General features: G+C 43.7%; 1 protein-coding gene across 1 annotated transcript in view; it reads left to right on the top strand.

Annotated features, from left to right (window-relative positions):
- Window positions 1-14,574, top strand: part of nid1a (nidogen 1a) — a 95,784-nt gene that overhangs the window by 22,833 nt on the left and 58,377 nt on the right. Inside the window, exons 7-8 of the mRNA XM_055635170.1 lie at window positions 4,833-5,033; window positions 9,837-10,067. Of these exons, the coding sequence (XP_055491145.1) occupies window positions 4,833-5,033; window positions 9,837-10,067 (432 nt within the window). The remainder of the gene's footprint in view (window positions 1-4,832; window positions 5,034-9,836; window positions 10,068-14,574) is intronic.

The raw sequence follows: 14,574 nt of genomic DNA, 5'->3' as shown, positions 1-14,574 counted from the left end.
AGGATGCAGATGTCAAATCACTTGATCGTTCAAATTGTGAAATCAGGAGTGTTTAAGTATTGTCCCTCTTGTTGTTTGCAACCCCAAGAGTGGATTAGCCAAACGGAAAGGAAATCTCAAACCGCAGCTGTGCAATTTACTTTCTACCCTCTTTGTACCTTGAGGCACAATTAGGAAAGGATGAGCTAGAAATTAAATTAACTACTGCCATAAAGTTCCGTTCTTTAGATAAGATTTTTACAAACTTTTATTCTTTCCTCTGGCAATCTTTGGATTGACTGTTTGAAATATGTAGATCTGTTCAGCACAGTTACCATACCAGAGCAATGAGATCCCCTTGTTCTACTTCCACTGTGATGCTGATTCAAGCTCCATATTGGCTATTAGAAGTCCTTCACTGTCTGGTACTCACCAACTCTGGAGCAGTTATGTGAGAAGGTGAAGCATAACTGGGTCTCTCCCTATATTGTTCACAGCCTCAGCAGTTCCCAGTTGACAGAGTCATGCAGCACAGAAACAGGCCCTTCAGCCCATCTCGTCCATGCCGACCAAGCTGCTCCACCTAAGCTAGTTCCACTTGCCTGTGTTTGGCCCATATCCTGCTAAACCTTTCCTATCTATGTACCTGTCCAAGTGTCTTTTAAATTTTGATAATGAACATTGGATTTGGAATGGGCCATTCTTCCCTTAGATTTGAGTGTTCACTTCAAAGACCATACCTTACCTGCATCCTAATTCCACACACTGTATCTTCCACAGATCCATATCCCATAACTGGAGTGGCAAAAATCAATAGCCGTCAGATTTAAAGTTAATTATTCTTATATTGTGGCGGATCATTTCCTGCCTTGTTTCCTTAACCCACAATATCTGTTCCTAATTTACAAAAAGATTGATGGATTTTTGTTATCATCTAACCCCCGGCGGACAAGAGTTCCAGATTTCTATTGCAGGCTGCAAAGAAGTTATTTATCAGTATTTAATAGCCTAGCTCCATTTTTCAGTCTCCTTTACTGGACCCTCACACTAGAGGAAATAATTTTCTTATCAGACCCTATCATCTTCATATTGCTTCAAAAATTAATTTGTGTGTAGTAACTACTTGATGTCTCTTGGAGATCAAATGGCCTGCCTGATCAGTGGTGGTGATAGCTATGCCCTTTGTGTGCCTCCTTCTACCCGTCTTTGTCTAACTGCTCAACAGTTATTTCCATTCCGCTTTTATCATTGCAATTTTAAAAGCATATTGAGCTTTCCCATTATATTCCTACCTATTCCATGCACCTCAACCTCTTTCGAGTTTCCACATTGTACAAGCATGAGAAATCAAGCTTCTTTGAATGTTCTTGTTTATGGCCCCTAGCTTGGATCCTGCTGTTAGTGGAGATATCATTATGATTATCCTGTGTTACTTAGTGAGGCCAGTTGCATGGACCACTCAGCTATGAACTCTTCATTTTGCCAAACAGGTTATGTGTGTATAGGTTTGGCCTTGTTTGAGGAAGGATGCAAGTACATTGTAAGCAGTTCACAAAAAGGTTTACTGGGCTGATACCAGGAATAGGCACATTGTCTTATGAAGAAAAGTTGAACAGATCAGTGGCGTATCTGTTGGAGTTAGACAGGGCTTGATACTAAATTGTTGAGAAAGAATGGATGAGAAGAGGACATTTCTCGTGTGGAAGACTCTCGAACTGGAGGTCTTAGTTAAAAAATATAGGGTGGCCTGTTTGAGGCGAGGCCATTTTTTCTGAGGTTGTTGGATCTTTGAAACTCAGTGGAGTCTGCAGGGAAAGGTATACATTTGATAAGCAAGGTGAAAGGTTACTGTGGTAGGAAGGAGTATGGAGTAGGAAGGAACTGCAGATGCTAGTTTACCCTGAAGATAGACACAAAGTGCTGGAATAAGTCAGTGGGTCAGGCAGCATCTATGGAGAAAAGGAATAGGTGACGTTTCAGGTCGAAACCAGAATATGAAGTTGAGGTTTCTATAAGATCAGCTAACACCTTATTGAATGACAGAGCAGGTTTGGGAAATTGAGTGGCCTACTCTTGCTCCCAATTTGTACCCCCTGAGAAAAGGTGTAAACCAAGTCCATGTTCACTGTGGTACTAACACACCTTGGAGGTACCTGCACAGGGGCCTCCACATTTTTGAAAGTGGGGGGGCTGAGCGATCACTGATCACTGGCCTTGGGGGTACCCGGTGAGGGAGTGGAGCAACCGAGTGTGGGGGATGGTGTGGGAGGGGGGCGCAGCTCCTCCCACCGTTGGGACTTTTTGAAATTTGTATTAAAATCATGTTTTAGTGCAATGTAGAAGCATGATTTCAATGTTTTTCATTATTTTTATGATGATGTAGGGCCTACATGAGAGATAGGAGCAGGTGATTATTATTTTTGTTATCGCTCGACCTCCAAAAACTGGGGGATAATAATACAGGCCATCCCCCACCTCAAAAACTGGGGGAATATATCCCCCATCATCCCCCCCCCCACCCCGATTGATGGATTGATGCCAGAGCCTTCCACGGTACAGAACATTTGACAAAAAAATATTTAAATGTGTTATAATTGCAAGTGCTATTTTTTTTTTTGAAGTTGGAAAAAGCGACAAGAAATTATCATAAAATTTCCTGATTTTGCAAAGTCATACAAATTGTGTTTTGCTCGGGGGGGAAAAAATCTGAGTATTTTGAAAGTATGCATTCTCCTTTTGACATATTTCATTTTGATTTGAATTTAGAATCATCAAACCATGACATTAATAAAGGGGGTATATGTTTGTGGAAACTTTATTTTTTTTAAAGTAATACTTTTGAGAAATTTAAAATGCATTAGAAATATAGATTTCAATGCACTGAGTCTCTTGCCCAGTGTAGGTGAATCAAGGACCAGAGGACACATTTAAGGTGAAGGGGAAAAGATTTCATAGGAATCTGAGGGGTAACCTTTTTCCACACAAAGGGTGGTGGGTGTATGGAACAAGCTGCCAGAGGTGGTAGTTGAGGCAGGGACTATCCCAACAGTTAGACTGAAACAAGGATAGGACAGGTTTGGAGGGATAGGGACCAAAAGCAGGTAGTGGAGCTGGGGCATGTTGGCGGGTGTGGGCAAGTTGCACCGAAGAGCCTGTTTTCACACTGTATAACTCTGTGTACATTATACCTCCACCATGCATGAATGCTTCAAAATCAAGTGGTCGAGTTTTATTGCCATATACTCAAGCATAGAAACATAGAAAATAGGTGCAGGATAGGCCATTTGGTCCTTCGAGCCAGCACTGCCATTCAATATGATCATGGCTGTTCATCTAAAATCAGTGCCCCTTTCCTGTTTTTTCCCCCATATCCCTTGATTTTGCTAGCCCCAAGAGCTAAGCATCCAGTGAATTGGCCTCCACTGCCTTCTGTGGCAGAGAATTCCACAGATTCACAACTCTCTGAGTGAAGAAAGTTTTCCCTCATCTCAGTCCTAAATGGCCTACCCCTGGCCTACCCGAGCCACAGCCTGGTCCATGCCGGTCACCAGGGCAAATTCGGCGAAGACTCTCACGGCAACAGCGCAACGCCACCGACGCCTCCGACGGCCCGGGACTCTTGCACTGAGGCTGCTCCATGGTCGTTGCTGCAGCAAACGGCTTGCCAACCCAGCAAACATTCGCCAGGCCCGGCTACCCGTCCGCCTCTGTCCCCACCGTTGCTTCTGCTATATCCCTCCCTCCGCCCCGGCTCTCCAACACCAGGTGGCTCAGAGCACTCGTCCAAATCCGGAGCCATTGAAACATGTCTAGTCAAAAAAGTGGGGGGGGGGGGGGGGTTACTGCAGCCCCCCCCCCCCCCCCCCCCATTCCGCAGCCCATGCTGCAGGCATGCATTACAACACTTGGCAGATTCTGATAGTCTTGGTTTCAATAATTCCATCTATTTCATGCTGAATGCTACTTCAAATCGTTTTTGGAAGGCATTACTGTGAATTATTTTGTGGGAGCATCGTATCTGAGAATTGGAATAATTTGTTCTGCCAGGTTATACAAATTCCAAAATGTCTCAGAAGGGACTCCAAATATTCACTGGGTCTTGTTATTAAATTTGTAAAATCCTCGTGAAAATCCTTTTGGCAAATGAAACATTTTCGAAAATTACCAGCTAATGTTGATCGCTAAAATCATTTGGGAGTCTCAACGTGTGGATGAAGACAGATGTTAACCGCATTAGCCAAGGCCAGAGCTTTTTTGGCAACTTCAGAATTGTAGTGTTCTGTGATGATAAGTCTGGAATATGCATGTTATGTATCTGTTAACATCATGTGCACATTTGTAAACCTGCATTGGCCCCTGGTCCATCCTTGGATTCTAATTTCTTATCATTGTTCAAATACCATCATCCCTTCCTAGTCTTGATTTTCCTTGTATCACAAAACTTTAACCTTGCAGTCCTTCAAAAACTCTGCAGTTGTCCCATTCAGGGCTCTTTCGCTATTTCCTCTTTCCTTTATTTCCTCCAGTGGAAATCATGCCTTCAGCTATCAGGGCCAGAAATTTGGAGTTAACCTCCTCATCTTTAAACCAACCTTTTTAATCAAGCTCATGGTTGTCTTTTGTGGTATTATCTTAAGAGGCTCAATGTCAGTTGTTTTTTTAACTAATTACCTTTCAATGATGGTAATAATTAAAGGTGCTACTTATGTTCAGTGTTTCAGTATAGGGAAACTGGCATCTGGTGATTAGTTATAACTGCAAGTAAGAGTTTCATTGATGTATCTGGGACATTGACAATAAACTACTCTTGACTCTTGAACTGGGCGGTAACTTGTGTTTTGTTTATTTACTAGGTGGCGAATTCACACGTCGGGCAGAGGTGACCTTCAACCCTGGTAATGAGCAGCTGACTATCAACCAACAGTTCGGCGGGATCGATGAGCATAACCACCTCACGATTACTACCACTATAGAAGGACGGGTGCCTGAAATTCCACAAGAATCAACCGTGCACATAGAGCCATATACTGAGCTGTACCACTACTCGAGCTCTGGTACGCAAACACGGGGAATTATTAAACAGTATTGCTTTGGATAAGGTTATCAAACAACATTGATAAACAACTACCATGTCAAGAGGAACTGTCACTCAGTTGATAGAAGGGATAGAAAATTATTCATTTTGAGTAAATATTCTTCCATTCAGTTTACCAAGGAATAATTCATAAATATCACCATATCTTTTCATGTGCTTTCTGACGTGTATTTCCACTGTTTAAAACATAACACTGTTATAGGGTTTAAAGTAATTCCGCCTCGTTTTTTGAGGTGGTAACAAAGATGCTTGATGAGGATTGGGAAGTGGATGTTGTCTACATGAATTTTAATAAATCATTTGGTAAAAGTTGCACATGGTAGGTTAATCTAGAAGATTAAGTCACATTAGAGGGTAGTGGTAGAGGGGTGTTTTTTTCTGACCAGCAATGTCCTGTTCGGATCAATGCTGTGTTTGGGACACCAATGATTTGGATGCAGGTGATCAGTTAGCAGGTTTGCGTTTGACACAAACACTGGTAGAGTTGAGGGCAGCAAGGAAGGTTGTCAAAGAATGCATCAGAATTTGGATCAGTTGGAACACTGGCTGTTGAAATGTCAGATGAAGTTTAATCTGCACAAGTGCGGTTTGGCCACATTGGAGTGTTGTGTGCTGTTCTAGTTGCCAAACTGTGGGAAGGATTTCTAGGTTTTGAACAGGTGCAGCAGAGTTTTACCAGCATGTGGTCAAGATTAGAGGGTAAAGTTGGACAAACTTAGATTGTTTTTTCTGCAGCATTGGAGGTTGAGGGACGACCTGAGAGATGCAAACTATGAGAGGCATTGATATGGTAGATGGTTGGAATTTATATTCCAGGATGGAACTGTCCGATACCAGAAGGGTTAAGGTTTAAGGTGAGAAGGGCAAAGTTTAAAGGAGATGTGTGGGGCAAGGTTTTTACACAGAGGGTTATAGACAATAGGTGCAGGAGTAGGCCATTTGGCCATTCGAGCCAGCACCGCCATTCAATGTGGTCATGGCTGATCATCCACAATCAGCCTTGAACGTGTTGCAGTATTTAAGCAGCCTTTAGGCAGGCACATGAAGAGGCAGAGAATGGAGGGATACGGAGCACGTACAAACAGATGGTCTGCTCTGCACAGACATGGTGGGCTGAAGGGCCTGCTCTTGTGCTACATTGTCCTGTGTTATATTTAATTTGTGTTATTCATCCAAATTTTATCCAGGTTTTGGGCTTAATTTATTTAATGCCTTGGAAATGTTGGTTGAACCACCAAAGAAGTGGTGGTTTCTGATTTTAAGAACCAATGTGACCACCTTCTGCAGGCCAATTGGCAGGGCTGGGGAGAACTGTGACTCAGTAAGATTACTGAATTAGCTCCAATTAACCTCGTTCTGTTGCATGTCGAGTTGCCAATCCTTCTGGATTGTCCAAAAATCTCCAGGTTTGTAAGATGCACTTTCGGCCAGCAAAATCCAGGAGATGACTTTGATATTGCGAGATGAAAAATTGTGTGGAATAGTTCATACTTAAGCATTCATTGTACGTTGCTGAGCCACAGGGAAGGTGCAGGGGTGGGATAAATTGGTTAAACTCGCATCAAATACGTAGCATTGCTTGGCAGCCTGAATGATCCTGTGCTGTGAGGATTAACGCATTGATTTATTTTTGACGTAATGCCCTGAAGTGCCAATGCTGGTTTTTAGAAACATAGAAAATAGGTGCAGGAGTAGGCCATTCGGCCCTTCAAGCCTGCACTGCCATTCAATATAATCATGGCTGATCATCCAACTCAGTATCCTGTACCAGTCTTCTTTAATGAATGGTTTTTGCCCTGTTTTTTGTCTCAAATGGTCGCATGGTCCTTTTGCAAGTTCTGTATATCCATAGATGCTCCTTGAAACACTGCCTGCCATCTCAGCAAGCCGAGCCGATTATTCGTTTAATACATTGTCCTCTATTTCAACCTCCTCTCCTCTCCCCATCATCATCATCATCAGAGGAAATTGTCAGGCCTTATCAGATTTATTTGATCATCTTTAAGCATGGTCTCTTTGTGACTGTGCTGCAGTATATTCCATGCTAATGAGACCCACCCTTTGCTACAGGCCACAATCATGATGATTCTCCACAGAAAGAGGAGTGAATTCCTTGGTAGTTCCTGCTCCAAAAAACGCAGAACCTTTGGTAGATTTCTGGCATTTCATGACCCAGCAGTTTATAAAAATTCCACAGAGCAGAGTTATTTTCCAAATGCAACTTTTTTCACGTGAAATTTGAAAGAAATTCCGATAGCTTCCGAGACCTCATGTCTGAACGTATCTTGAGTCAATGTTCATGGGATCCTGTGATTTTAGCATCGGGTTTGTTTGCTTAATGGGCTCCAATGTTTTTAAATGACTCCGTTTGGTGGCCCCGGTTCTCAGGTTCACTCTTTAGGCTGATCTTGGCACTGGTGACAATTGGAAAAAATTTGTAGAACATGAGCATTGCCAGTGTGCGAATTTAAAAGCCATCCTCGAACTGCCCTTGTGAAGTTAGCAATGATCTGCGATCTGCAATCGGTGTGCAAGATGCTCCCACAATGATGTTAGTTTCAGTGTTGCAGAATGTGGATCTGTGGCTGATGAAGGAGAGGTCCATTTCATTTCCAAGTTGGAGTGGCACATGTCCTGAACAAGAACATGTTGTTCCTGAACAGTTCCTGCTCTCTTCAATCAATCAATCAATCAATCAACCTTTATTGTCATCTTGCAAGCAACAAGTACAGTGCAAAATGAAAAGACGTTTCCCAGTGAATAGCGGAGCCTCGCACACTTTTAAAAGCTCCGACTATCTCCCGAGGGGCCGCTGCGACTGTGCGCGCCGCCATCTTGGATCACTCTTCCCCCAAGGTGTTGGTTTAGGAGCTCCTAGGGGGAGCAGTCTATGTGCTACTGTAAGTTATCCTCTTGATAGAGAAGTTAGTAGTGGAAATAATTAATGTTTAAGATGGCGGGTTAACTGCTAATTGTTAGAGCTGGATGGCCTTGATCTTGAACTCATCCAGTTAAGTTCCCTTCTGAACTGAGGACCTAAGATAAGGTGCTGGAGTAACTCAGTGGGTCAGGCAACATCTGTGGAGGGAATGTATCGGCTACGTTTGGGTTGGGACCCACTTTGGATTGATCAGCCTGAAGAAGGGTCCCAATCCGAAACGTCACCTATACATTCCCTCCACAGATGCTGCCTGACCCACTGAGTTACTCCAGCACTTTGTATTTTGCTCAAGATTCCATCATCTGCAGTTCCTTGTGTTTACACAGGACTAAAGACACTATCCAAAATTACACTCAGGTGCAGCATGCCTGCTACCTGCAGTCTAAGGGAGGATGCTCCTCAAACTGTGGAGCATCTTGGGCAATACAGCTTACCCCCTCCATGACACACTAATCAACCTGAGGAGCATCTTCAGCAACAGATGGTTCCACCAAGATGCAGCACTGAATGCCACAGGAGATCCTTCTTCCCTGTGGCTATAAAACTGTACATCTCCTCCCCCTCTGTTGTGGGGTAGACTGAATACCCCCCCCCCCCCCTCCCCTCCTCCTTCCCAATCTTTGCACATCCCCAATCCTTTCCACTCATCGCTTTAATTTCATGTATATTGTATTTTATGACTGTTGGCCGACCAATTTTCCTCCTGGGATAAATAAAGTTCTATCGTATCGTACCCTATGAACCTTGGTCGGGTGGAAAGCACACTCTCCCCACCTGTGTCAGACATTTACGAGTTGAAGATCCACCTCCGGGAAGTCTGCCTAATATCCAGGCCTAAAACTCCCTGTGTAGCACTGAGGGAATGCTGCCAACCTTCAGATGGGATTAAATAGAGATCTTGTTTGCTTTCTTGGGTGAATGTAAAGATTTGGTCGCACTATTAAGTCAAGTTGGGTTTTTATCATATGCACAAGTATCGTAAGGTGCAGGTACATCATAGGTTGTCCTAGCAGCAGCATCACAGGGACATCAACTCAGACAAATACATACAACCTTAAATTGTACACAAATTCTACATAAATTACACAGAAGATAGTAAAGTGTAAAATACTGTGTTAAAGGCAAGTCATTTAGTGCAAAATTACACATTTAGAAAACAAATCCCTGGTGGCGCCAGAGATGAACTGTAGTGTTCTGTTGTCGATTGGGTTTGTGCGGGTTGGTTTCAAGAATGTAGTTGGAAGAAAGTAGCTGTTTCTGAACTGGGTGGTGACTTTAGGCTTTTCAACAATTGCCCAATGGTCGCAGTGAGAAGAGGGCAATGCCAGGACAGTGGCGACCCGTATTAATAGATGCTGCTTCTTGAGGCATCACCTCGTGTAGATGCTTTCAATGTTGGCGAGGACTGCGCCCAGGATGGACCAGGCTGAGTCCACCTCTCTCTGCAGCCTCTTGCGTTCCTGTGCATTGGAATTACCATCCCAGGCCATGATGCAACCAGTCGGGATACGTTCTACAGTTCATATGCAGAGGTTTGTTGGTGAGTTCGGTTGCATGCTAAAATCTCTTTAAACATATGAGAAGTTTAGCAGTTTTTTTTGGGGTGTTACCCATAGCCAATTTGAATTACTTGCAGCTTTATCTCAGGGCTGTTTGTCGCTCCTTGCTCTCCAGAGAATTAGCATTTCCGACAATAACAGCTATGTTTTTAAAGAAAGCAAAGCACTTTGTTAACATCCTGATGTGTTGTTGTTTTTTTTTTAATGGGTATTTACTTAAAGATGTTGTCCTTCAATTCGTTTCATTTTTTTCTTCCTCCAGTAATCATGTCCTCTTCCAACATCCAGTACATGGTACAATTTCCCGACCAGTCCTCGCAGAGCTATTCCTTTCAGCTGAAGCAGACCATCACTTTCCAGGGCTGTAACCACGACGATGCTCAACCAGTGCCTGCCACTCAGCAACTCTCTGTGGATCGCACCTTCGTCCTGTATGAAAAAAATGAGCAGGTATTCCGATACGCAATGACCAACAAGATTGGACCAGTCCAAGGTACATATCTGCTGACATTCACAAAAGCAATTTTAGACAGAAACTGCATCAAAGGTCCCTGATGACCAGTGGCTCTTAACTATGTATTGAGATTGTGCGGTGATATATATTTCATTCGAAGAGGCAAATCAGGGGAGATTGTTCTATGACAATGACAGTGTAATTGATGGAATTTTAATGAGTAATCTGTGATGTCTTGCAATCTTGATTATCATCTCTAGCGGATAAGTTAAGAAACCTGTGTCTTTGTTCATTTTAGAACCATTTAGTACATTTTAGAACATTGTATATTTTATGCTCATCCTTACCACATACGAAGACAATCTCCAGTCCCTGATTCCTTCACTTCCAAAGTGAATGCTTTGCTTGACTCCTGCTCCTCAGCCATCTGTTGCAGTCTTTGGCATATTTTCCAAGTTAGGAGTGTGTAACAGTTGAACCATTGAACCGTTGAACCGTTGAACATGTTGCCTCCAATCCCCATTGTGTCCATTCCCCAACAGAGTGGCTGGGTGGCTTTTGGGAGCTGGAACACTGGTAGCTTTCATCCTCTCTCCACTCACTTAACCTGCCTTGCCACCCAACTCTACCTCCAACTAATGCTTAGATTCCTAATTACGATTTCTGATCTCCCTCTGAAGACCATAGTTGTGCATCGGCTGCTCTCTGTGTCGGCTGCTCTCTGTGTGGAGTTTGCACATTCTTCCTGTGACCGCATGGGTGTCCTCTGGGTGCTTCAGTTCACATCCCGAAGACACTGGGTTTTGAAGGTTAATGTCCTTGTTCTGTAGGGAGTGGAAAAATATAGTTGACATCCATTAGTCAGTGACTATTGCAGCATTTTTAGATTTTAGTTTGGATTTCTGGCATCTGCAGCATTTTATTTTTGTGCTTCATTTGTTCCCAGTTACAAGTTGTCCTATGCAACAACGTGGAAACGTTCAAATCCTCCTATTTCTGTTCTCTTGAATGAGTTCTCATTTATCTACTCTCTCTTTGGGGAGAACTACTTCTTTCAGCTTATCTTTTCCTGGCCCATCTGACGTGTTTTGCTCTTCACATTGCAGAAAACTATTTGAGGTGAAAAAGCGCAGTAAGATATTGAAGGAATGTTCGGCACAGACGTTGTGGGCCGAAGGGCCAGGTCCTGTGCTGTATGAATGAGAGTTGAGAAGAAGGGTCTGGATCTGAAGCGTCACCCATTTCTTCTCTCCAGAGATGCTGCCAGTCCCGCTGAGTTACACAAGGATTTTGTGTCTATCTATTGATATTCATTTGTTCAGCTATTTGATACCAATGTGTGTTTGGTAGAATTACGGTCTCTGTGGAATAGTGAGGCTATCTATTTGTGTTAAATGTTGATTGTTCAGTCAGGATGTTTGTTATAGATATTTAGACAGAAATATCCCATGTTTAAAGTGTAGTTGTTTATCTGCAATCAACCTTTCCTTGACCCCCAAATAATTTGGCAATTGACTCTGGAACTCATGAGCCATTTACATTCCCTGTTATATACTGATGAATGGCTTCCATTCTCTGAGGACTTGTATTGTACTTGTTCACGATCTAATTGTAATGGTGCTTGCTGGATGTTGCAGTGTGATTCAGCATTTGTGTTTCTCCTGCAAGTGCTTTTGCCCATCTGTGTCAGTTGCCAGTTTCAATTAATTTCAGGCCCAAAGTTGGAGCTGGATTCTGTATCCAGAGGGTGTAGGGATTTCCAGAGCTACTGTGTGGCAGATGTTTCTTCATGTTAGAACATAAGCCTTGTGTTTTTGGTTATTGCTAGTTTCTAGTCATTTTAAGGTATTGACCACAGCTGGAGTTATCATGCGGGCAGCGGAGAGAGAACTCTCTCCAGCGACCTGTGTTACCCTGGTTGAAAATGTATTCTAGCTAACAATGAATGACTTGCATTTTTATAGCTTCTTGGAATACCCTTAACAACTTTAATGCTATGAGGCATTTTTAATGTAATCTGTATTCTGTTGAGGGTAAATACAGCAACCGGGTTACACAACAACCAGGGCATGCAAAAAGTATAGATTTGACTGCTTTTGGAGAGACATGTTATCCAAACACATAGATAACATTTATGTTTGCATGTTAAGAGAGGCAAGAGTGTTTAATTGTCATATATACCAAGGCGGAACAATCAAATTCTGATTTTCAGCAGCATAACTGGTTTGTAAACCTAATACTCAATAGATAACATAAGAAGGAAATAAAAAGATGTAATAATAAGTTTAAAAAAGCAATGAAGTGCAAAACGAAACAAAAGCTCGGTCCCTTGTGCAACCAAGGCAGCTTGTAGTACAACGTTTAGTTGGTGTTTGTAATATTCAATAGCCTGATGATTAAGAAGAAGCTGTTCCTGAACCTGGAGGTCATGGTTTTCAGAGTCCTATACCTTCTTCCTGACGGCAGGAATGAAATGAGAGGGTGGCCAGGGTGGGAGGAGTCTTTGATGATGCTGGTTGCCTTTTTGAGGCAGCACTTCCTATAGATGTCTTTGATGGTGGGGAGGTCAGTGCCTGTGATGGACCGGGCAGTGTCCATCGCTCTTTCCAATCTCCTTCTTTGCAGGGTGTTCAAGATGCTGAACCAGGCCATAGTGTGACCAGTCTAAATGCTCTCTGCCATACACCTGTAGAGGTTTAAGAGAGTATTCGTCGACATACTAAATTTCCTTAATCTTCCACGGAAGTAGAGGCGTTGATAGACTTTCTTTATGATTGCATCAATGAAAACAGATTTTCAGAGATATGCACGCCTTGGAGCTTTAAGTTGTTGAATCTCTCCATCAATGACACATTCATGAGACACGTTTGTGGATCCTCGTCCTTCCTCTTCTAAAGTCAACAATCAGCTCCTTGGTTTTACTGACGTTGAGAGCAAGATTGTTGTTCTGGCACCATTCAATTGTACGGTTAATCTCCCTCCTGTGATTCATCCAACAGCAGTGGTGTCGTTGGCAAATTTAAAAATCGAGTTGGAATTGTATCTGGGTACGAAGCCATGAGTGTAGAGGAAGTGTTGTTGCCAATTTGTACTGATTGTGTTCTGTTGATGAGAACGTCGAGGATCCAGTTTGCAAAGTGGTGTGCAGAGATCCAGTTCCCTCAGCTTGGTAACAAGTTCAGAGGGGATAATGGTGTTGAATGCCGAGTTATTGTCCAGGTGTTCCGGTGCAGAATGGAGAGCTAGCGAGATCGCATTGTGATCTATTGTGGCGGTCGGCAAAATGTAGTGAGTCCCGGTAGGAGCTGGTATACGCAATAACCAAGCTCTCAAAGCACTTCATCACCACGGACATTAGTGCCACCAGTTGGTCAAGGCCTGTCACCTTGCACTTCTTGGGCACTGGTATTATTGATTCCCCTTCAAGTCAAGTCAAGTCGTCACATTTATTTATATAGCACATTTAAAAAACAACTCTCGTTGGCCAAAGTGCTTTACATTTGTTATAAGAATAGTATAAACAAACAAACTACATACATATATACATATCAACAACAATCAGTTTTATTCGTCACATTGCACGTAAAGTGCAAGTGAAATGAATTTGCCAGCAGCGGTACAATGATAAAGAACACACAATACACAATAAAAATGTAATACAAACATCCACCACAGCATTCATCACTGTGGTGGAAGGCACAAAATTTGGCCAGTCCTCCTCCATTTCCCCCCATGGTCGGGAAAAGAGTCCAGAGTCAGTCCAGGATCGGCTCTTCCCCACCGGAGACCGTGGCTTTAGGTTGGTGTAGGCCGACAGTCGAAGATTTAAAGTCCCCGCCGCGTCGCAGCCAGAAGCACCACAGACCGCAGGGCCGGCGGTCGAAGCTCCCCTCTAGGGGTGATGGTAAGTTCACGCAAGGCCCGCGGTAGAAGTTGGCCAAGGGCCAGCGGTGGAAGTTTCTTTTTCCCCCCGGGTCCCCCGCGCCAGCTTGAGGTCTGCAGACCGCGGCTTCAGGCTGCCGGCCAGCGAAACGGAGCGCTTCCCTCTGGCAAGCCCCAGCGCGAGGGCTCGCCCGCTACGCGCCGAGAGTCCACGCTGCGCCCGCCGCTGAAGCCCCGGGCGCGTCTCCGGGAAGGGCCGCCCGATCCTCATTGTTAGGCCACGGGGGAGGCGACCTGGAAAAAGTCGCCTCTCCGTGGAGGAGGCGACCAAAGCGGTTTCCCCCTTACCCCCCCCCCCCCCACCCCCCCCCACAAAAACACACAAAAAAACACAAAAAACATACTAAAAAAACAAAAAAAGTTGAAAAAAAAAACGGACACGCTGCTGACATATAACCCTCGCTCAGTGGACGTCAGGAAAGGCTTGGGAGTAAAGGTAAGATTTTAGTCTTGACTTAAAGGAGTCGATGGAGGGGGCAGTTCTGATGGGAAGGGGGATGCTGTTCCACAGTCTAGGGGCTGCAACCACAAAGGTGCGGTCGCGACTAAGACAGTGCGCACTTCAGAGCTCAGTAAAGAGAGGTTGAAGATGTCCTGACGAAGG

The sequence above is a fragment of the Leucoraja erinacea genome, chromosome 5, assembly GCF_028641065.1.
Source record: "Leucoraja erinacea ecotype New England chromosome 5, Leri_hhj_1, whole genome shotgun sequence".
Classification (NCBI taxonomy): Eukaryota; Metazoa; Chordata; class Chondrichthyes; order Rajiformes; family Rajidae; genus Leucoraja; species Leucoraja erinaceus.
Note: the sequence above shows the minus strand (reverse complement) of the source record. Positions and strands in the feature narration are given on the sequence as shown.